General features: G+C 48.2%; 1 protein-coding gene across 1 annotated transcript in view; it reads right to left on the bottom strand.

The window, feature by feature from the left end:
• The window catches only part of nalf1b (NALCN channel auxiliary factor 1b), a gene marked incomplete at both ends in the record, with an annotated part of 63,941 nt that extends 40,681 nt beyond the window's left edge, over nucleotides 1-23,260 (bottom strand). Inside the window, one exon of the mRNA XM_080018831.1 lies at nucleotides 22,499-23,260. Within this exon, the coding sequence (XP_079874957.1) occupies nucleotides 22,499-23,260 (762 nt within the window). The remainder of the gene's footprint in view (nucleotides 1-22,498) is intronic.
• Nucleotides 23,261-24,669: the final 1,409 nt, after the last annotated feature.

Here is a 24,669-nt window from a genome sequence, read left to right as displayed (position 1 = left end):
GTCTCTATGGACTGATGTCACATTCGTAACGGTTATGAAAACCGAAAATAGCAATTAGTACAATAGTGTGTTTGAACTCAAGTATAAGTACCAAATTTGAGTTATACTCCATACGTACACTGAAAAATTTTAATTTGATGGAAAGTCATTGGATCAACTTAAAAAATTTGCTCAATCTTTAAAAATATATATTTTAACTTAATCCAATGACTCCAAGCCAATGATTTATTTCAGTGTACCATGACAGGCGAAGTGCTGTGACGGGAGTAGTTGTAACACGTTACTTTCCACCTATGCTCCCAGCCACAAAGGGCGAGCAGGAATAGATGGGGGAAAGAGAAAGGAGAGAGAGAGAGAGTGAATTGAAGGTGAGACAGAAATGGGGGGGGGGGGGGGGATGGGGTTGGAAGGAGCCTAAAAAAACATACACACACACACACACATTAAAGTGCATTCACACACTCCCACTAAATGACAGCCACCAGGTCCCTGGGTGCTGCTGGGATATTGGCAGGCTGGCCCGGTGTCTATCAATAATGCTTGGGCATAGGCCGCAGGGCCGGGACCTCGTGCTGTTCTCCAAGGTGCCTGATCTATATTGGGGTGGGTTTCTAGACAACCTGAGCCAGCGGGGAAGGCATAGCGGGGCCTGGGGGAATCGGGAGGGGGAGATGAACCTCCCCGAACAGTAGTCAGGTACCTCCCACCGCCCCCCCGCTAAAGGGCACGTACTTATTACCCACGGACAGGAAGGCAAAGCAATGCAACAAACCAATTCGGGGAAATGTCAGTTAAAAGTAACAGCTATGTGGAGGAGTGAGATGGGAACAGGGAGCGTTCATCACGTCAGAAAAAGTGCCTCTAACGATGCGGCGGAAACCTCCCGGCGCATTGTGGGAGCCGGTGGGAGAACGTTAAGCGCAAAAATGTGCAATGTTATCTTTCCCATTCATTTTTCCTTATTTGTAGATAGAAACACAATTTTTTTTTTAAATAATCTGGTTCATTGCCGCAGCTATTTTACATCTCGATTGTTTTTTTTCTTTTCTTTTCTTATAAGTAGTATTTGCTTCAGGTCAATTGTCCGGCGGAAATGGAAGTAACGTCCAAATGAATTAGAGTGTTGACCAAACCGTCGAGTTTGGAAAACGCATCGAACATCAGCCGGGGACACGAAACCAACGAGGGCCTGCTCCATCGCCGTGGTGATCCGCGGCGAAAGTGTGAAAGGCACGGATGAACATCAGAGCGGGCCATTCATCACCGGAGCCGCTCGGACGGCAAAGCGCGCACAATGGCGCGCTGCACAATGGGGAACAGCGGTGTCACTCTCCTCCTTATATAATCCTTGTTTCAATTACCGGCGCGTCCCCGCGGCAGAATAACGCCGCCGGCGTATTCAGCCGAGGCTTCTTCACCTTGCAGGGGCGCCCCGTCCCCGATAGAGGCTTTTCGTGCCCCCATCAACCGAAAAACCCTCGCAAGGATGGGCGGGAGTTCGGCGAGGGAGAGGGGGGGAGATGCGAGGCTTCTCTGAGGAGAAGGGAGGGCTCGGGAGGACGCGGACGAGCGATTGCGTGGGCGAAGTCACACCCGCCCTGCCTCGGAGCGGCGGAATCGAAACCCCAGAGCTGCGGCCTTCAACACACACACACACACGCACGCACACACGCACACACACACACACACACACACACACACACACACACACACACACACACACACACACACACACACACACACACACACACACACACACACACACACACACGGCGCACTTCATCTGGGGGAAGCGGGGAAGGTGCCAATCACACCAGGTCCAACACGGACACCGCTCCCTCGAGGCTCTGGGTTTGTTTTCTCAAATGTTTGCCGGGTGGTGCCGCGTTCGCGTCACACTGACCGTTTGCACGGAGATTAAAAAAAAATAATAGTAAGAAAGTAGTTTTGGCCGATCCTCTTGGTCGCTGAGATGGGTTGTCGAAAAAGCATTTCCCTTAAATGCGTTAAATGAGAAAAAAAAAACGACAAATAGAAAGAGAGAAGGAAAGACCCGGGGAGAGAGAGAGAGAGAGAGACGCTGAGTGAGAGGGAATCGACTGAATGGAACTAATGTCTCATCGTGTTTGATTGTTTTTGCATCAGTACTTACCTCGTACTGCGCCGCAATGTAGAATTTACATTTACATGTTCATTCATAAGTCGTTGAATTTGGCTTAAGGTTTCCACCCGAGCGACGTCAAATATAACGTCTCAGTGATAACAAAATGCATAACAGTCCATATTTCATAATGGGGCAACGTGGAAAGCGTGAAAAATGACTGCAACACCTCGAGCCGTCGCAGTTCTTACATAACGGCCCGATCGCACGCGGTTATTCGCCAAATCGTTACCGTCTCGAATTTCGAGGGGAAATTGAAGCCGACGTGGTCACAGAGGACGATCCTCCCTGCTGCGCCGTATATCACACGTAATAAAGCCTCGTATCACCCGAGTGCCATCGCCCGAGCGGAACACTGTTGTGAGTGTGACGCGCGCGATGGAGGCGACGCCCAAAGTTTTTTCCGAGGACTCGCTGGGTGGCTTGTTGACGAGCCCAGACAAATGTTCAGCGTGGGTGCGGAGCCCAAATCAATGCAATTGAGCTCTCGAACCCTTCTCAACCGCCCCCAGCCCGCCCCCCGCCTCTCCCTCTCTCTCTCCCTCTCTCTCTCTCTCTCTGCCGAGCCACAGGTACAGTGAAACACCTGGAGAGGACAAACCCGGCCTTTCATCACGGCGGGTGGAGGGTGGGTGGGATAACATCCCACATCAAACGCTGCTCTGACATTGGACTGAGCAGACGCAGGTGCACAAGCCCCCTCTCTCTCTCTCTCTCTCTCTCTCTCTCTCTCTCTCTCTCTCTCTCTCTCTCCCTCCGCACATCCCTCCTCATGTGCCACCGTAGAAAGGACAGAAACGCAGACGCACAATAAAAGAAATCTGAGGCAAAGGAGGCTGTCGTCCCGGAGAGCAGCGGAGCTTAGGACACTAAGCTCCGCTGTCCTCAGGTTTGCCTTTTGAAACCCACACAGCACAGAAAACCAATCACAAGCACACACATGCACACGCATACACACACACATTCAGTATACAGTGTGATTGTGCGTACACTTGCATACCACACAGACCTCCTAATAAGCTGCTTCTTCTCCATATAATACCAACTAACTCAGCCGTTCATTTAAAGAGTTTAGGAGCTTAATTGTGCGACTGACAATAAGTTCAACATTTTAATTTTTTGAGAGTCTATTAAGTTTTAGATCCAAGAACAAGATTTCAGGGACAGGGACTGACCCGGATACCCACCTGAGTGAGGCGGGCTCGCCCCTCCACAAACACAGTTTGAGAACGACCGCAAAAGGGCTGATTTCACGAACCTTTATTTCAGGGAGCGCCGCCGAAAAGGTCTCGATGAAGAATTTTCAGGCTGCGGTAAAACAAAACAAAAAGACGAGGCCTACGTTTAAAACCCTACGTGATCATCAATTTCTGTTAAACGCAGTTAACGGTATGAGCCAATATGCAACGGAATGCCCTTGTGTTTTGGCGGAGAGTGGTCTGGTCCCACTCGCATGCATTAACCTTTATTGATTACGCCCAGGTTTTCCACTCGTCCATTTAGGAGGCCGCTCTGATTGCTTCTGCTTGATGACGTTTTTCGCTTTTTCCTTCACTTTTCTATTTAGAAATGTCTTTAAACGCATCCCTTTCCAAAGAAAGAGGCAGTAAAATTAAAGTATCCCACCACCCACCCCCACACCCCCGAAATGAATATTTCTGCGGATCATAAAGTACTGTATCCCAGGCTGAACACTCGTGCACGTGTTGGAGCGTCTGAACGTGAATGTGTAACTTATGACGGAAATATTTGATTTGATTTATTGCCGCGCAATAACAAATTTCCTAATTTAGCCGTGGTAGAAAAAATGCTGAGATGACTTTGCACAGTGATAACGGCGAAAGCAACGTGGCTGCAATCAATCTGTCCTTGTGTGAGCGCCCTGTCTGACTCGGTGTTTTACCTCCACAACAGGAGAACGACGCCGCTCCTCGTGGTTCAGCTCGCAGCCGCTCTGAATCGCTTCCTCGGGTGTTTTCTACCGCTCCACATCGACACGACATCTGGAATAAAAATCTAAATAAACGTTCGCCGGCCTCGCTGATTCTCCAAGTGCCCAGAGCTACTATATGAGCTTTTATATTTCTTCTCAAAAAAAAAAAAAAAAAAGGTTGGGATTGATTTGTTCTTTTTTTAAGATAATAAACTAACAACACAACTTTGGAAACCTTTATTGTTTCTGGTGCAGGGTAAGGATGCTCGCACACAAAACCTGAAATGAAATGAAATGAAAGGACACAACGACAATGTTTTAAAAAAACATGTTTCCCATCACGGCCGTGATGACTGCAGGTTACTTTCCCCATTGAGAAGGACGACCATGTTGATATATATGAAGTTGTTTGGATAAACTGGAAACATGTAACTAGATAGATAGATAGATAGATAGATAGATAGATAGATAGATAGATAGATAGATAGATAGATAGATAGATAGATAGATAGATAGATAGATAGATAGATAGATAGATAGATTGATTATTGATGATATATTGATGAAGTATATTCATCAATATGTTTACTGTATTGATGAAATACAGTATATAACCCTAACCCTGTATATATATATATATATATATATATATATATATATATATATATATATATATATATATATATATATATATATATATATATATATATATATATATACCTATATATATACACACACACACACATATATATACACAGTATATGGGCCAAGGTTTGTCTTGGCTCAATCACAGTGGGATCCACAGGGATCCAGAGGAGACCTACAGCTTATTTTCAGCATTATTTAGAACTGAGGGGATATCAACAAACCAATGTACCACTGTAGGCGGCCGACTGTTGTTGGAAAGAAAAACCTGCGTTGCATAGCGCATTTCGCATCATGCATTGTTAATTTGGGTTCTTTGCCAATTCATAGGCAAAATTATCTTTTTATCTCTATCTATCTTCAAACTCTCTGCCGTGCATAAATGCATAACAGCCTCAGCCCAAAGGGGCCACATAAAGGTTTTTTTTTCCTCCTCTCTGCCGTGCTGCAGCCATGGCCGGCCAGTGAATGAACCTGCCACATTTGTCAACTTAGTGCCTTGCAGTCGGAGATGTACTGCGGCCTGGATGCTGCATAATGGAAATCACACACGCCGTTTCCACGGGAAGATTTACCACAGTGGTAGCCAAGTCCCTGTTGCAGATGCCTGGTGTTCCTCGCTTTAACTCTGGTGTTTATCTTTGCCCCTGATTCAGGAAATGGTTCTCTCTCTCTCTCTCTCTCTCTCTCTCCTCTCTCTCTCTCTCTCTCTCTCTCCAATTTCTCTCTTCCTCTGTCTCCCTACCTCTCTCGACCCCTCGCTTGCCCTGGTTTCCTGCTGCAGACAAAATGCAGATTTGCGTCACCAAGGACACTGGAGGAAGGTCTGATGGATCAGCTCTGTAACATCATTCCCTCCCCGCCGCTTCCTCTGCTGCTCTCTGTGTCTTTATTTTTTCCCCCCACAACAAATCTATTTCAAGAAGGAAAATTAAAAAGGCTTTGCAGGTTTCAACAATAACGGATTCAGACCCGGGCTGAACAGTGAGGCTCGGATGGAAGGTTCGTGCGGGAGCAGCGTTGCAAACCGCCAGGCATCAATGTTTAATGGTGTGACAGCGCCGTGCTATTAAACAGCAGAGACGGCCGGTGTGTGTTTTTTGAGCGAGCGCCGGGGCATTATCCGACAAGAGATCATTGATTAGCGCTGTGGAAGCATGCTACCATCTCAGAAACGTACGGCTCCCCATCTTGCAGGCCACGGACGCGTCCGTTAGGAATAGTAGGCAGGTTGGATTTGTGGATAAGACGGTGCCGTATTGAGCGGGGCCCGGCTGGAACCGGCGGTGAACCAGCCCGAGCGGGCCACGGCGGCAGGCAGACGCTCCCATCCTCTCCTGACCCACTTCTCACACTCTCTCCGGTACCTTGACTTAATATTCCTGATGCAAAACAACTCAGACTTACTTGGTGCAAAGCAACCATGGCTGCGCTCCTTCTCCCCGCAGTGTTCACAGAGGTGGCCTGGGAATGGTTACAAGCCAAAACGTAGGGGGTCTGGCTCAAAAATGGCATAAAAAAAGGAAATGTTCCCGAGGGCTGTATTTGGGGGTGACATCCGTGGTAACGGCGGTGCTAGTACTACACACATACTGTACGGTGACAGTAGTCATTTACTGTGCTTTGAACTCGGTGAGATGGTCCACACGGCATCTCTTTCTTTATCTATTTCTCCCTCTCTCTCCTGTTCCCATAGCAACATATCTCTTCCTGCTTCCTAACCAATCCTTCTCTCCACCTCTTCGTTCCCTCATTCATCTTGCCAAACTTCAGCGGTAAGCTCCATCAAATAGCACGTCTATTTTAAAAAGAGAGCACACTTAATACTTTTTAATGAAATTCGGGCAGCAGGAGGAAAGGGAAGAGACAGGACATTTGTTCCGTAAAATAAATCACATAACACCGGCTAATATTACCCAACTATTATTGTGCACGCTATTAAATCAAGCACTCATATACTGTTTTATATAGTTTTCATTAAAATAATCGTTAGGGGCAGAGTGTTATTAAAAATGACTGAGGAAGAAGTGAAGAAATGACAGAAATAAAAAAGTAAGGTTCCCGAGCACACACACACACACACACACACACACACACACACACACACACACACACACGCACAAATGGGCACACACACAAACACACACACACACACACACACACAGACACACACACACACACACACGCGCACATGAGCACACACACACACACACACACACACACACACACACACGCACGCACACGAGCACAGGCTTGCACGCACGCACGCGCACACACACACACACACACACACACACACACACACACACACACACACACACACACACACACATACACACAACCAAACAAGCATACAAACCCATGGAAAGATGGTGGCGTGGTTTTGCTGCAGTGGATGTGTTGGTGTCTTCATGTTGACAATGGTGCAGAATTACAGTGCTAATGAGAGCTTTAATGTCACCCACACACGGACTCCGGGCAGACAGATTAGAGCTGTGATTACACCGAGCCCAGAGAATACACACACAAATACACACGCACACACACGCACACACACACACACACACACGCACACACACAAGAAGACTATAAAACGAAAAGGAAACGCACACCAGGAGCTGAGGCTACAAACAGCGAGACGTTGAGGTCAGTGCACGTCTTGTAGAAACACAACGGAGAGGTTTTCCCTGTCTGCTGTTTAACTGTGCCACTTTTCAGCCAAGGCGAGAGAGACACTAAGAGAGAGTGAGAGAGCGAGAGGGAGCGGGAGAGAGTGAGAGAGAGAGAGAGAGAGAGAGAGAGAGGGAGGAAGGCTGAGGCAGGAGAGCAGGTGCTGAGGAGGAGATGGTGCGATGAGGGGGTGGGGTGAACAGAATGCAGAAGGGGAAGCAGAGTTCTGTGTGTGTGTGTGTGGGGGGGGGGGGGGGGGGGGGGGGGGGGGTTGGGGGAGTAAAGTGATTGTGTCAGTGTGGCGGCGCTGCTGTCCTCCACACAGGAAACGACCCTGATTGTCCCCGATCGATCAATCACCATCACTTCCTGTAGTCGTACCAGCAGCTGTGAGCCGCGACTCAGAGCATCAATCTCAGAGCACGCTGCGTGTAAGGTACACGTCAGGCGTGTGCGTTTGTGCGTGTGTGTGTGTGTGTATGTGTGTGGTATTTTACATGTATAGCGGTGTGTGTTTGCTTGCATTTTAGTGTGTGTGTGTGGTATTTTGCATGTTTGGCAGTGTGTCTATTTGTGTGTGTGTGTGTGTGTGTGTGTGTGTGTGTGTGTGTGTGTGTGTGTGTGTGTGTGTGACAAGAGTGGTGTCACTCCCCCTGTTTGATCAGATTGCTGCCTCTGCGTGCGCTGACAAATTATTCTATTGTCAATCTAGAGACCCCCCGCCCCTCCTTTCCTTTTTTTTGTCTTTTCCTTTCACCTCATCCTTTCTTCCCACCCACCCGACTTCCCCGCCCCATGACCCACCCCGCAAAATCCCCCCCTCCCCCGTCTAGCACCTCAACCCGGCCTTTTATATTGGAAATCAATAAGTCACTTTGTGAGCGTTCCCTCTCATTTTCCCTCTCTCTCTCTCTCTCTCTCTCTCTCTCTCTCTCTCTCTCTCACTCTCTCCTTCCTCCCTCTCTCTCTCTCTCCTCTCTCTCTTTCTTTCTCTCAATCACATTGGGTATCAGGTGTCAAAGTTTCAAAAGATACTTTCTGTGCACACTTGATGGGGCAGCGCGAGCAGACCTCCATTACTATAACTGTATCTCTCTCTCTCTCTCTCTCTCTCTCTCTCTCTCTCTCTCTCTCTCTCTCTCTCTCTCGCTCTCTCAGTGACTGAGAGTCACTTTGACTTATGCTTATAACCTCCGTGTGGGACCTTTGATCTCTGTTTAAATTGAACGTTTTAGATAGATAGATAGATAGATATAGATAGTTAGACAGACAGACAGACAGACAGACAGATAGATACTGTACTTGCAGGGATCTGTACATGGTCCTTTGTTGTTTAGTATCTACTGTGTACGTTGCCACTTGGAGATATCATATACAGTCATGGCAATGCCTTTCATTGTTATGCTGATGACACCCAACATTACAGTACATGCCCTTAGAACTAACCAACTCGCACAATTGTCGTACCCTCGAGGCGTGTCTTGCCGAAACTAAACTGGACGTCATGTAATTTCTTGCTTCTTAACTCTGAGAAAACGGACCCAAAGTAACGCAGCAAAAACATTTAGGGGTTACATTTGACCCCACGCTCTCCGTTCAACTGCATATTAAGGTCATTACCAGAACTGCATTTTTTCATCTTCGCAATATTGCTAAGATACCGCCCATTCTATCCATTAGTGATGAATGCCGAGTCTATAGTATAACCTATAGTATATTTGTATAGCCTCTATTATTGTAATGTGTTGCTCTCTGGCACTCCAAAGACTAGTATTAAAAGCCTCCAGTTAGTGCAAAACGCTGCGGCAATAATGTTGACTACTAGAAAGTTTGACCCTATTACCCCTATAGTGGCCACATTGCACTGATTCCCGGTTTACCTGAGGTGTGACTTTAAAGTTCTGCCACCCTACAAAATACGACGCGGCCTCGCACCTTCCTATCTTGCTATCTAGCATTCTCACTCCAGGCTGGAACGCCCTACCTGCGGAATCGGGATAACTACTTCTGTGGAAATGTTTACGTCCCGACTTAAGGCTCGCTTTTATAGTCTTGCATTTGGTTAACCGTTGTCGTCACGTGAGCTTGCCTCTTGACCTTGTCTTCATCCCTTGGCACTGGTACATGACGTCTGGATATGAACCCACTGTATTAACCCCCCTGTCCCCCTCTCTGATGACGTATGGAGGCTATTACTGGGCTGTGGTCATGGAGCCAGGGGGAGATCCGTGGAGACCCTATGCAGATGCAGAGGATGCTGCTCTACTGTGGACGTGGAGCCAGGACACACCAGCAGTGACCACCCTAACCACCACCCTTCCCCTTCTGGAGGCGTCTATCTGCGGCGTTATGCACCAGCAAAACAGACACTCGTACTGTCTAGCTTTAACATTGCATCGTATAGTATAGAAGTACATTAACCTGGGATTTGTCATATTCCATTATCAATATTGCCCACTCAGTCAGCATCCACTGCAGCCTGGTCATCCTGGAAGAAGGATAACTCCATCTGTGGATCAAGGTCTCAAGGTTTCTTCCTTTTTCCCCCAAAGGGTTTTCTGGGAGTTTTTCCTGCCCGAATGGGGTTAAGACCAGGGAATGCATTGATTTCTATGTGAAATGAAGGCTTGAGACTGTACCGTGATTAAGGGCTATATGAATAAACTTGGCAGACAGATAGATAGATGTCCCTCCTTATTACGAACTTCTCTTCAGACACTCGCTTCCACTCGCACCAGCGTTGGGTCCTTCACAAACGATAGCCTATGCTCCTCCCTCACCGGGAGGTGCCCTGACTGAAAAGAAATACATACTGAACCATGGGCCCACTGTACCGTTGCATCCCTAATAGATAGATAGATAGATAGATAGATAGATAGATAGATAGATAGATAGATAGATAGATAGATAGATAGATAGATAGATAGATAGATAGATAGATAGATAGATAGATAGATAGATAGATAGATAGATAGATAGATAGATAGATAGATAGATAGATACTGTAGGTAGAACCAAAGTGAGCTACAATGTCAAAAGGGGGGAAGGTAAAGGGCACTTTTAAATCCTGTAATAAAGAGAAGGGATGGGAGACGGCTTTATCCAAGCTGAGTGCCGCACAGGAGGATTAGGGCTACTGGGAGCGAGATAGGGGGACGACATGGGGACGGGGAGCGGCAATTTGCTAGATGGGGGGCCCACCATGGGAATACTGGGAAGAGATGTACAGAGACGTCGGTATAAAAGTGTAAAGGAGCAAGATAGCGAAAGAGGACAATGTGAAGGAAGTGACATTTCTGAGGTCAAACTAAGAAGGATTACAGTGGGAGAGACGATATCTCCACTACACACACACACAGACACACAGACACACAGACGTGCACATGCACACACACAGACGCACACACACAGACGCAGACACACACACACACACACACACACACACACACACACACACACACACACACACACACACACACACACACAGACAGGTACCCTCCAGGCCTGGTTAAGAGATGGACGCACACAGAAACACAGTAGGAATTTCCAATCCATCCATGCTTTCCTACAGTTATACAGCCCATCATCGTCAAGTAGACATTAAAGTTAATTACGCTGTCACTACTCAGTACTATTCATGTTAAAACTACTGTTCAGGGTTGTCATTTCGTAAGTGCTTGGGGTATGCAGATAGAAAGTCATTCTCTGCTCCACTCCTACTTGGCTGATAATAGATGGTTATTGACGAGGGCACTGGGATCATATTGAAGGGTGTTTCCCCTATAAGCATGACTACAAACTCTGAATATTGTGGTTTGCATGTAGTGCAGTTTGTTATATATATCATAAATAGAGGGGTTTTACCACCGTTTTCCACTGACTCTGTAGAATCACCATCACAACATTTTCGTTGACGATTAATTATGATACAAATAATTGCGATCATTTTTTGGCACTTCATGCCATGATGATAGTTTAACTGTAACTGTTGCAGAAGAGCGATTTATTGACATTGGAAGAGTGGAACATGAAAAATCAGGTACCGATGATTTGCCTCCACCCCATAGAAGGACGGACGGAATAGAAACACTAATGTAATTCACATTTAATTTAATTTCATTCATTGCAACATTTCTAATCTTGGCTTAATATTCGAATGGATGAATGATTGCAGTATCTATCGATTTTACAAAACGAGCCAGCTCGAACAACGGCGATCGGGCGAGTTATGTAATAATTGTGACAGTTCTCCACACGCGCAGCTGCGTTCGTGTCACCGCTCCGGTCAGCACCGGCACGGGTTTCGTCAGCTCATTTGAAAAGCTGTCAAATGTGCTTTTTTTTCAGGGGTGGGTGTGCTAGTCACGAAACGTACCACGGCCACAAAGAATGTGTAGGGCATTTATTTACTAGATCTGAGCGTATAGAAAAGGACTGATGAAGACGACCAGTCGGGACATATGAACCATGAAGGGAGAGACAATGAAAGAAAGGAGGGAGGAGGGATGGGGGAGGCAGGGACAGGGGAGAGAGAGGTGGAGGAAGCAACAGCTGCTGCTACCGGGAGAAAACAAAGGCAAAGTGTCACAATTATTACATAATCGCCCGACCACAACTATTTGAAATTTAACAGGGATTTCGGACCAGCGTTAGAAATCTTGCGATAAGTAGAAGGTAAATCAGGCGGGGTTTGCATCATTTGGATTCAGTAAAAATTGACTGTCTACCTATGAAGGAAGCAACGATGCCTTGAAAAGAAATCAATCTGAGATCAATTATTAACAGACCCGTCCAAAGCCAGATAAAGGCGATCGTCCCTGGTGTAAAGCAAAACGGTAACGAACACAACAAAAACATGTTCCTAAACCCAGTTCCACACACACACACACACACAAACACACACACATATAGACACACACCTGAAACTACTGTGAAAGGTGAATACAAAAGATAAAATAAAATAGTCAATGTATCACCATAGAAAATGAGATAGATAGATAGATAGATAGATAGATAGATAGATAGATAGATAGATAGATAGATAGATAGATAGATAGATAGATAGATAGATACATAGATAGATAGATAGATAGATAGATAGATAGATAGATAGATAGATAGATAGATAGATAGATAGATAGATAGATAGATAGATAGATAGATAGATAGATAGATAGATAGATAGATAGATAGATAGATGGGGGAGAGAAAGAGAAAGAGACAGAGAGAGAGAGAGAGAGAGTGCAAGAAGGGCTGTGAACAAAAAAGATGAATGGGGTTAAAGGGTCAGAGATAAAAAAGGAAACTTCAGCTGTTGGGAAAAAAAACCCACTGTGGCACTTCTACATACTGTTTATTGACCCCTCCAGCCCTCAAATCTTCCATGCACTCCACACGCACACACACACGCACACGCAGACACACACACACACACACGCACACTGCTGCAACGGCAGAAAAGAAACAATTGGTGCTGATAAGACTTGTCTCTTCATCCGAACGCAGCGCAGCTCCGTTCCTCCTCCTCTCCCTCTCTCCTCCTTTCGTCCTCTCTCTACCTCCATCTATCGCTAACCCCGCCGTGCCCTGTGGAGACTCATCTTTCTCTCCGTCTCACTCTCCCTTCCTCTCTCTTTCTTTCCCTGCCAATAATCAGATTATTGGGTCAGGAGAGGGGGATTGTGGGAGGGAGGTTATTCTGCTACTTGCTCCAGCCCACTCATAAAAAAATTAAATAAAAATAAAAACTCCACCGCTCCGCAGCGCGCAGGAGTGTGTTGTCGCTCCTGTGCTGCGGGGCTGCGCGCACGGGGCGGCGCGCACGGGGCGGCGTGCGCGGCGGAGGGAGTGCGGCTCGTAGCGATGATGCAGTTGCTAGGAGCAGCTGGAGTGACAAGGTGAATAATCAGCTTGTCTGGCTCCATGATGAGGCTTCTGGTGAACAACGCAAACTGATTTGCATCGGATTGAATGGAGGGTTTTAAGTGCTGCATGCCCTGAATAACGTTTCAGGCATTTCCAGCAAACTTTGCTAATTGTCTCCTTCGAGGGGAAAATAGTCTCCATTGAAGAATAAAAAAGGGACGTTTTTTTGTATATTATATATATATAGAAATATAGTCATATAGTAAATATATTCGTTAAATTACAGTCATTGCAGAAATGTATATATTGTTGATATCTGGAAAAGTTAACTAATAAATGAATTTGTAGTATAATAGTAATGAATAAGTAATGCATCCATTACTTGAAAATATTCCTGACATGATAATGAATGCATCACATTTATGTAATTCATCATTAACATGAACTTACTCATCGTTAAAAGCAGTTATTCTAAGGTGTAACAAAAATAACCATCACGTTCTCTTTCACTGTTCAAACTTCCGGGTGAATAGTCGATTTTCCAGGTTACGTCATGTGGCTGCACTGTGCCGTGCACCATTACACCCACACATAACGTGCACACGTGGTTATACTTGCACAAAGACTGTATATACACATGCGAATCCACAAACACAGAAAAAAAATCTCGGACTTGCGCACGTGCACCCACACACACACACACACACAGGCGCGCAGAAACATGCACGCAGACACACACATATATAATGAGAGAAACATGATTAAAATGGAGAGGATTAGGTGGGCACAGGTGCTCAAATCAATTGTTTGTACGAAAACGCTCTGAAAATATGTCTGCGGAGCCCAGGCAGCCCCTGTTGAAGCTCTGCACCAATCGCTGGGTATTTCCCTTGAATCCATCCATTCATTTTTTTCCCCTCTTCTCTTTTCTTTCCCTCTCCTCCCGTTCCCTGACTCCTGCCAATTCCCTCCCCCACGCCTGTGCGTGTCCACGCGTTTGTGTGTTTCTTTCTGCGTGAAAGTGTATAAGTGCATGTGCGTGTGTGTGTGTTGAGCCCTGTGTATGTATTTGTACTGTGTGTGCGTGCGTGCGTGCACGCGGGCGCGTGCGTGTGTGTGTGTGTGTGTGTGTGTGTGTGTGTTCTGGTCCACTCTCTGTGAATCAGGCCGTGGTGTGAGCAGTTGATGATGACTCAGTAATGTGAGAATGTCACCAGAGTCTGGGATCTGTGCCCGTCTGCCAGAGCTGCGAGGACTCCAGCCTTGGCTGCAGACTTCACTTTGTTCTGCGTTTCCGTCTCCCCGCCGCTTCCATGCTACGCTCTAAACTCCACATCATATGATCAGATATCCTACACTATTGTACATCTTGCCTTGTCAAGGCTGGTCCTCTTATCTTAGGTTTTGTTTGTTCTATAGCTTTAGTTACATTTCGAAATAAAATCAATTTCTACTCCCTATGCATAGTGCTGGTAAATAAACCCACCGGCAGTGGTGGAAAGTAACAAAGTACAAGTGCATTACTCTACGTAAGTATCTGTTCTTTCGACTTTTAATCCACCACATTTCAGAGCAAATATCAATACTTTTTACTCTGCTACATTCAATCAAAGTCGTGCTGCTTTCGTGATTTTATTTTGATTTTTTTTTTTTCCAATTCACGGACTGGATCAATCAACCTGCTGATTTGGGATTGCTCATCCGTGATTCATTAGGTCCATATCCTTGTCAATTACTATTACGCAAACGTATACTATTCTCATAAACGGTAATCAGCATATGCATGAGCACTCCTCTGCATTAAAAGAGCCACAGCGGCACTTTATGCCGTAATATAGGCTCTGTTACATCAGAGCGATGGATATGACAAGTATTTTTACTTTTGATACTCTGGGTACATTCAAGAACAAGTACTTAAACTGTATACAGTACTTTTACTCAAGTAGAAATGTCAATGTGGTACTTCCACTTTTAATGATATCATTTTGTGTCAGGGTATTTGCACGTCTGAGTACTTTCTTCACCACTGGTTACATCCCGGATCCACACACACGCACGCACGCACGCACACACACACACACACATACAGAGCAGGTTACATAAAGCAGGGCTGCTTGAATGGGGAACCTTCAGCGCAAGTGTAAATTTCCTCTTCTGCGGGGGTCGTAGGTCACGCTTACGCAAGGAAGTGCCCACGGGGTCACGGCGACCGCTCCGGGGATGTCATGGACCAGTAATGAGTCGCAAATAAAGCACCGACTGTACAATGGCTTCCCTGCAATAATGAAGTGAGTGCAGCCATGGTGACAGCTGCTATTCCTCTTCCTGTCCTTCTTCTCCCTCTCCCACTTCCCAATGTTGCCTCCGCTTTTCATTCCCGTATTTTTACTTCCTCTTCATCTGTATTGTGTACCTCTGGGTCAAGTTTTGGGAACAGGTCTGAGGATGAATGCTGTTTCACAATAGGGTTTCCATAGATCACATGGTTTGAAACTGTCTATAGCTCACTGATCAAGAACACGTAGAGATATCGCCTCCCGCTACCAAGTGACATCATAATTGGGAGAATTGTAAAAATGAACAAGAAAGAATACAGAATGAATATGTAATGGTGTTCCATAATGTGGTAGCGGTGTTAAAACAGGGTAGTCCTTCAATGGAACGAGAGCTGCTGGACCACAGCAACTGTAGTAAACCCAAACAATGATCTTGGGAGATGGTTTGTCCCACATTCTGTACATTTTTTTTTGGAAAAGTAAACCCTCCACTCCGGTCATTTCCCTTCCCCGCGGTCGCTTCCTTTCCCTCGACTCTCTCACATGAAATCATACATAACACATCACCCACTCGTCAAACCATTCAGCCCAGCACATCGGCAAAGACGGTGAGGCAGAGGAGAGGGGGAGAGAGAGAGAGAGAGAGAGAGAGAGAGAGAGAGGGACAGACAGAAAGAGCGAGAGAGAGAGAGAGACAGAAAGAGCGAGAGATGCAGAGACAGAGCGAGAGAGAGACAGAAAGAGAGAGACAGAGAGAGAGAGAGAGAGAGAGAGAGAGAGAGAGAGAGAGAGAGAGAGAGAAAGAAAGAGAGAGAGAGAGAGAGAGAGAGAATGAGCGAGAGCACAAGAGAGAGACTCGACTTTTAAGGTTCCTTTTTTTTCAGTAAGTCGATTACTTGATTACGGAGGAACCAAAAATCTGAACAAATAGAGACAAACCACAGGAAAATCACAGGTCAGAGACAGAAAGAGCGAGAGAGAGAGAAAGAGCGAGAGACAACAAGGGAGAGATGGAGCGAGACAGAAAGAGCGAGAGAGACAGAAAGAGCGAAAGAGCAAAAGAGAGAGAGAACAAAAGAAAGAGAGAGAGAGCGAGAGAGCGCTTGTGTGTATGTCAATGTGAATAATTTGTTTGTCAGAATCAGAGATCTAATTAAATGGGCTGCATTAAAAATAAAATCACCGCGGCTTTTATCTCATTACAGGTGGACTCGGGCTGTGGCCCACGATGATGGTCCACTAACTACAGCTGGCACACACACAAAAGGGCAGACACACACGCACACACGCATGCAGACGCACACAGGCACACAAGCACACCCACACACACCCATATCAACACCTATGCATGTGCAACCAAAGTGGCTTCCACTCTTTCAGCCAAACCTTCACACACATGGTAAAGCTCCATACGTTCGCTGATAGAAAGGGAGCGGTGGATAATGACAAAAAAATTGAAATGGGAGCGGACCTGCGCCGACGAGCGCTGGGGCCCCGCGGGCGGAGGAGGGAGGAAGGTGGGCGGAGGGGGAATACGGGGTGACGCGGAGGCGTTTCCATGGGAGTGCCGCCGCTCCGCTCCTGCCTGGCAGAGGCATTGTTTAATCCGCCGCCTGGGGAGAAACAAACACCGGCCGCTCGCACCAAGCGGAGTTTCCCCGGGTGCGTCGGGGCCGGCGAGAGAAGCCACAGGGCGGTGACGGAGCTAAAAAGGAAGGCGAAGCACAGCGTAGGCTCTTTTCAACGCCACGTGATTGGAACGTGGGTTATCGACGGGCGCGCCCCGAGACTCCTTTTTCGCCCCGCTCCAGATACTTCCACGCGCCTCCGTGTCTCATTTGTGAAGGGATTTGATTTGGTGTCGGGCGCGACTCTTGACACGCGTGTTTGTTTTATTATTAGCACGGCCTCACCCATAGACTCAAACACTCAACGGGACTGATTTGCTGGGAACGACACATCATTACCCAGTAGTCCCATAGAATGAGAGAGAGAGGGAGAGAGAGAGAGAGAGAGAGAGAGAGAGAGACAGAGAGGGGGAGAGAGAGAGCGAGAGAGGGAACGAGAGAGGGAGAGAGAGAGGGAGCGAGAGAGGGAGAGAGAGGGAGAGAGAGAGAGAGAGAGAGAGAGGGGGAGAGAGAGCGAGAGAGAGAATGAGAGAGGGAGAGAGAGAGGGAGCGAGAGAGGGAGAGAGAGGGAGAGAGAGAGAGAGAGGGAGAGAGAGAGTGAGAGAGAGAGAGAGTAAGAGAGAGGGAGAGAGAGGGAGATAGAGATTGGTTTACTTATTCTTTACTTATCTGTAGATGTATGTATGTATATATCTACTGTATATATATATATATATATATATATATATGATGGAGAAATATGATACTAGTTGACGTACTACAGTGTAATAGTGGCCTATTGCAAGGAAATGCACTGTGTTTCTCTGTGTTTCTAGATTTCTCTCCTCTACGTATGTGTGTGTGCATGGATGGACAGATTGTTTTCCATTTGCCGCGTCTCACGTGCCAATAAAGCCCTTTGAATCGAAATTGAATTGGGAGGCCAAGCGAGGGATAGAGAGCGAGGGAGAGTGACAGAGCAAGAGCGAGTGACAGAGAGAGAGGGGGGGGGAGGGTGAGGGGGGGGGGTGAAGAAACACCAGAAGATGGAATAAGCAGAGGGACTCGAGAACTAGGTGAAGTCAGGGGACGGGAGGCCCTGTGAGGACAGGTCTGTAATTGAAAAGAAGAAAAGGATCCACAACCAGATTAGTATCACTCCAGCGGGAAAGAAAATAGAGACCTCAACACCCGCAGATGGCCAGAAAGAGCGAGGCAGAGGGAGAGATAGAGAGAGAGAGAGAGAGATATTGAGGGGCGGGTAAGGAGCTTTTTTGGAGAGAGGAGGTTAAGGCATTGGAGGAGAGCTGGGGGATGATGCAGGGAGCGATAGTATGATACACTGCTGGTGCTGGGCTCCTCTGAACTCTGACGCACACACAAGTCTCAGCTCCTCAAACAGTGATGAAGGGAGAGGGAGGGGAGGAGGATGAAAAGGAGGAGGAGAAGGGAGATGAGGACAGGGGGGGGGGAGGCGGAGCAGGAGGGGGAGGAGGAGAAGGAGAGGAGAGGACAGGACAGGAGGAGGAGAAGGAAGAGGACGGGAGATGAGAGGACAGGGGAAGGAGGAAGAGGAGGAGGAGAGGAGAGGAGAGGAGAGGACAGGAGGAGGAAGAGGAGGAGGAGGGGGAGGAGGAGAGGAGAGGAGATGAGAGGGGGAGGAGGAAGAGGGGGAGGAGGAAGAGGAGAGGAGGAGGAGGAAGAGGAGGAGGAAGAGGAGGAGGCGATGAGGGGACAGGAGGAGGAGGAAGAGGAGAGGACAGGAGAGGAGAGGAGAGGAGAGGAGAGGAACAGGAGGAGGATGAATAGCAGGAGGAAGAGGAGGAGGACGAGGAGGAGGAGGAGGAGGAGAGGAGACGAGAGGAGAGGAGGAGGAGGAGGAAGAGGAGAAAGAGGAGGAGAGGAAGATCAACATGTTGAGACGGACAGAGCCCTCGAGACACAGCCACCAGAGGGGCAGAGAATTATCGGAGTGCAAATTAAATTACACCGGAAGAGACAGCCAGGTCTGGACCTGCAGGAAACGCTGCACATGGGGCTCCGTCTCTGTCTTTCAGTGTGCATACTCTATGTGCATATGTACGTGTGTGTGTGTGTGTGTGTGTGTGTGTGTGTGTGTGTGTGTGTGTGTGTGTGTGTGTGTGTGTGTGTGTGTGTGTGTGTGTGTGTGCGCGCGCGTGCTCGTGTGCGTGTGTGTGTTACATGTGTCTGTGCAGTATGAAAGAGCTAGGCTCACACGAGAACAACGAAGACAGGCGGGAGAACTACAACTCTCACAACTACATCTCTCTGCACCAACAACGGGCTCCTGGGGAAGGACTACAAGGCTGATGGTGTTTACTCCTGTTTTACTCATATGTAGATTCACTCATTTCGAGTAGATTCTGAGCCTCAAACGAGTATCAGATTTCCGAACGCGGTTCCCGTCCACCTGCGTGCACGCTGCCATGCGCACGTGCGTGCACGTGAGAGCCCGTCTGAGGGTTTCTGCGGATGCTTGGATGTGCAACATGCAATTTGCACTTGTAGGCAGTGGCGGTGCCGTGCACGTGGACGCGTGCACGTGGTTGTTTGTACAGAAACTCCAGTTTGTGCAAACAGTGTGCGGCACCTCAGCTCATATCTCACCAGCCTCCGCCCTGAGCTCTTTTCTCTTGCTGTTCCTCCCTTGATCTCATCGCCCCCCACCCCACACACAAACACACACACACACACACACACACACACACACACACCTTTCCTGTCATCGCACAACCTTAGCAAGTCCTCCTCTCCTAACCCTTAGACTACACTGTCAGTCCTCCGGTGGAAGAGAGATGAGACTGAGGCCACCACCTGGACTGTGAGTTACGCGCTCGTCGTAATTACGTTCCTTAAAAAACGCAACGAATGACTCGGTTTCCCCAGTTTGAAAAACAAAACCTTCCAAACTGCATTTTGCGAAATGCAAAGACGTAATGATGTAAGCAAACTCTGAGGTTTGCCTCGCCGCCCGAGCGCTCTCCCGAGAAATCGCTTTGAATCCTACGGTGGCCCGAGAAGTAACGGAAAAAAAGCGCAGGGTCAGCTGAGAATGATTCATGGGGGAAACACTTGAGCGGGCGACAGCGGCGTAACAACCTGTCGTGTCTGGGCGAGGAGGTATGAGAGATGAACATAAAATCGTTCCGCAAAACTCTGCTGTTTCAGGCGAAACCAGTGGCCGTGCCGCGGAGTTCTGAGCCGCTCCGCGGTTCGATAGCGGGGGGGTGGACGCCCGCTTGGCTCTGATGGACCGTCAAAGAGTGAACAGTTTGCGGAAAAGCCCGTGATCGGGAGAGGTGATTCTCACGCCGATCAGCGGTATTTAGCGATGCTTCACATTACGCGGCCTCCTGAATGATTTCATTGACAGAAATATTGCCTAATGCAGCTTTCGGGGGGGTTACACAAGTAGAGAAAAACAGGGCGATGAAGATGTGGACAGAAAATCCCAAAGCAATGAAGGACGCGTGCGTTGAGATTAAAGCACTAAGAACAAAGAGACTAAATGAAGCTTATGTTGAAAGCTGGCTGGAGTCTCTTTTTGTGTCCAGTAGAGTGGTTCTTCTAGGAGTGACGGCCTGTGATTCAAGCCCGAAGTGCTGTGCTTTAACAAAGGTCACACTAACACTGAGGCAGATTAGCAATTCAGATTTAGCTAAAGGGACCAAAAGGCTGCTGTAGCCCACTGGCTGCCTGGCTCTTATTACATTAGCAGGGAGTAGGAGTGCACATGCACACTTTTGATTATGTGGCGCGAGAAGGAAATGGCCTATGGACGGTGCGGGGAAATACATGCATGTCATCCCATGCGTGTGCAAGGCCGCCCACCCAACGCTTCCAAAATGTGCATTCACGGTGAAAAGCCGAAGTTAAAAGTCCACCATATCAACACTCTGCAAGTCGGGGCCGACTCTAATCGTACGCCGTCGCCGTCACTATTTCACTGTTTTGCTCTTTGTGCATCCATATCCATTGCGTTTCTAGTTCATAAGGCAGGTTGATTGGGGATAATGTTATTCCATTTTTGAGTTGTGCTTTCTAGTATAGTAGAGTATTGAAAATAATACTGCACTTAATGAGAGATGAGGGTTAGTAAATAAAGTGATGAGTGCCAGAATGACGTCTCACCCCTCTACTGCGTTTCGATGGCATGTTGATCTGTCATAGGCCAATGGCGATTAATGATTTTTTGATAATATGCTTTTGCATAACAAATATGAATGCTATACTGTAGCTGTAGGGTCATTTAACCAATCTACCTGGAAGGGGTTTCATTTTATGCAGAAACCCAGGAAGGGAGTAAAACGTTGTCCGTGCATGAACTGTGCAGAGGTCGCATAACGCGCTTTTTCCAGGTTTGCTCAACCACCGGAGCAGGAACAACACAAAACCTCCGGCCGGATTGGGTGCAGGAAGCACTACCGCGCTATTAAGATTATTGAAATGCTGTCACCTCCGAGCTCTGCTGTGTGGCCATCTACCCATTTCGCCTCTGTGTCTCTGCAAAACGCGAACGCACCTGATTACGACTTTGTCTTAATGCGAAACATTAGTAGGATAGTTAGTTAGTCCAATCCAAAAGTAGGCCAAGTGGGAGTGAGATGGGGAAGGAAATGGGAGGAGGCAGAGGAGATTGTAAATTGTTATTGACACGCCCTCTGTCATCCAAATACATTGTATACAGTGTTGGGTGGATCACACTACAAGTCCCAGAATTCCGTTTCAAACCTATAAGCTCCAAAAGCGGTCGCTCTCTTCTCCCGAAAGTATGCTCTCTTCGGATGGGCCGATCGGAGAGATGTTGAGAGGTATTTTCCTCTGTTCTCCCTCAGTTTGCTGGGCACAACCAGCTCAAACTCACCGCAGCTGCCTTCCACTTCTTGGGTGTTGCAGAGGCCGAGGCGGACCCCGCCACCAACAACAGAAACAGTATATAAAGCGGCACATGCATAACGCATATACATTGAATGGCTGTGACTTGTTAAGTTCCAGCTAAAAAAAAAAAAAATGATGAAACATGGTTGTTGTTGTTTTTTTTGTTTTGTTTTTTACCAAATAATCCTGCGGATTTCTACTTTAAGGGTGTTGAGACGGATCTAACACGTTTGCTGGTGTTTTGCCCAGATCGGCCGGTTGCAGTCGGACACCAGCACCAAGTGTCCCTGCTAAAAACTACCTTAATCCCGCTGAGACTTGACGCGATAAGCCAAACGGTTGCCATGACAATAACCAATCCGCGCCCCTTCCAGCGTGTGCGAGCGCGTGCGTGCGTGCGCGTGTTTATTTGTTGTCGGAACGAGGCCCGGTCAGTTCCTACCTTACATTCTTCCATGCACGTCCTAACCGAGTACGCGTCCGTCTCGTATTTCTGAACCAGCAGCTCAAACTCCCGGTAGTCGCCCTCGGCGCGGCGGTCCCGACGCTGATAAGCCCGCACGCACTCCACGCATCCCGGCAGATCCTCCCCCAGGGCCATATCCAGGGTGCAGTTCACGTCGTCCGGGCCGGTAGACCCGTAAAACAAATCCAAAAGCGAGTAGGAATTACAAAAAGAAAGGTACAAATCGCTCAGGTTGACGTACGGCCGCGTCCCACCGCCGTCCCCTCCGCCGGAGAGGCCCAGGCACACGGCGTGCGCGTTCGAGAAAGCGAAGCAGTCTTTGGACAGGCTGTCGGGGTGACAGGCGTCCATCCGCCACAGAGGTTTGGTAGAATTCCCTAGAAAAATAACATCTGGCTCTCTGGCGTGGTGGTGGTGGGGGTGGTGGTGTTGGTGCTGGGGGCCGGGTGGTGGGGTCTGGTGGTGGTGGCGGCGGTGGGAGTTTGGGTGCTCGCCCGTGTCCGTGATGGCGAAGCCCTCGTCGTCCGAGCGCTTGTCCCGGGTTCGAGTCAACTTGGCCTCGGCGCAGAACCACAGGTGATCAGAGAGCAGGACGGTGATGAAGAGCAGGGAGGCCAGCGACAGTCGCCATCGCTGGGCCCGCTCCGACTCGGTGAACGGCTTCTCGTTTTCTCGGGGTGCGAACCAGAATTTCAAGCCCTCGTCTTGCTGCCGACGCATCCAAGCACCCCTGGTCATATTTTAGGAGAGCGCGGCCCTGGCCCACTCCACCGTGGGGGCTCCTCTGCCACAATACTCATTGACTTAGGGGGGGGGGGGGGTTGTGGGTGGTGGTGGTGGTGGTGGTGGGGGTAGGGGGTGGACTCCGGTTGCTTCTTCCTCCTCTGGTGGCGGTGAGGTGCCGGCTCCCAGGGCGCTCCTCTCCCGCGCCCACGACCACGCACCGCTATTCCGATCCCGATCCGATCGCGATTAAGCGTGGCGCTGCCGCAGCCCGGTGCTCCATGGCTGTCCGGGCGGGAACCGAGTCCTGGCGGACCGCATGCCGCTCCGACCTCACCCTCCGTCCCCCCCGGGGTTGCTCTCCGTCTCTCGGCGGCTGTGGCTGTGGCTCGCTCCTCGAGATTTTCACTTAAAGGACGGAGACGACCCCCATCGGACGCGCGCCGATCGTTGTGTCCTCGGAACGGCTTGAATCGCTTCTCCCCTCGGCCGTCGTCATCTTGGACCGCGGTTAAGTTGCCGCCATGTTCGCCTTAAAACACTTTTTCGGGGATCTGGGTCCGTTTGCGTCATCTCCATCGCTGCGATGGCTCCATCGTTGCGCAGTGGCGGAGCGGCTTATTACCCACACACACACTCGCGCGCGCGCGCATACACGCATGCACGTGCGTTTGTGTCTGCGTGTGTGTTTTGCACGTACAACTCTCTCTCTCTCTCCCCCTCTCCCTCTCCCTCTCCCTGTGTGTGTGTGTGTGTGTGTGTGTGTGTGTGTGTGTGTGTGTGTGTGTGTGTGTGTGTGTGTGTGTGTGTGTGTGTGTGTGTGTGTGCGTGTGTGCGCGTGTGTGCGTGCGTGCCTAAATGGCGTGCTTAGCTGGATAAAATCTGAACTTACCATCCATGCAACGTCACATACTTTTTTTTTTTTTTATATTGGCGACATCTTGCTGTTGGTGCAGGATAGATCTCCATTTACGATCATTGGAGATAAATCATTTTGCCTCCATATCTACTTTGACCCCAAAAATGTATTTGATTTGATCGGAGTGCAGAAACATCAACATCGTCATTCAGGGCCAAGAGTCTAACCGTGCGAGATTATCCAACACTGGGATAACTGGTGTTCCTGAGCAATTGGTAAACAGGCCCTGAGCAAACACAGGTATAATGTACGGCTTGTGCTATAGGATTAAACTGCACCTTCCCAGCGGCCGATCTTATCATTGCTTTTATTGTTTTTGGTGTATGAGTTAAAAACACACAACTTATGTGCACATGTTAGTGTGTTTTCCCTGGTGTGTGTGTGTGTGTGTGTGTGTGTGTGCAAGGGAGAGAGAGAGAGAGAAAGGGTGTGTGTGTGTGTGTGTGTGTGTGTGTGTGTGTGTGTGTGTGTGTGTCTGTGTGTGTTTGTTGAAAGTAAATGACAG

The sequence above is a fragment of the Zeus faber genome (assembly GCF_960531495.2).
Source record: "Zeus faber genome assembly, chromosome: 18".
Lineage (NCBI taxonomy): Eukaryota > Metazoa > Chordata > Actinopteri > Zeiformes > Zeidae > Zeus > Zeus faber.
Note: the sequence above shows the minus strand (reverse complement) of the source record. Positions and strands in the feature narration are given on the sequence as shown.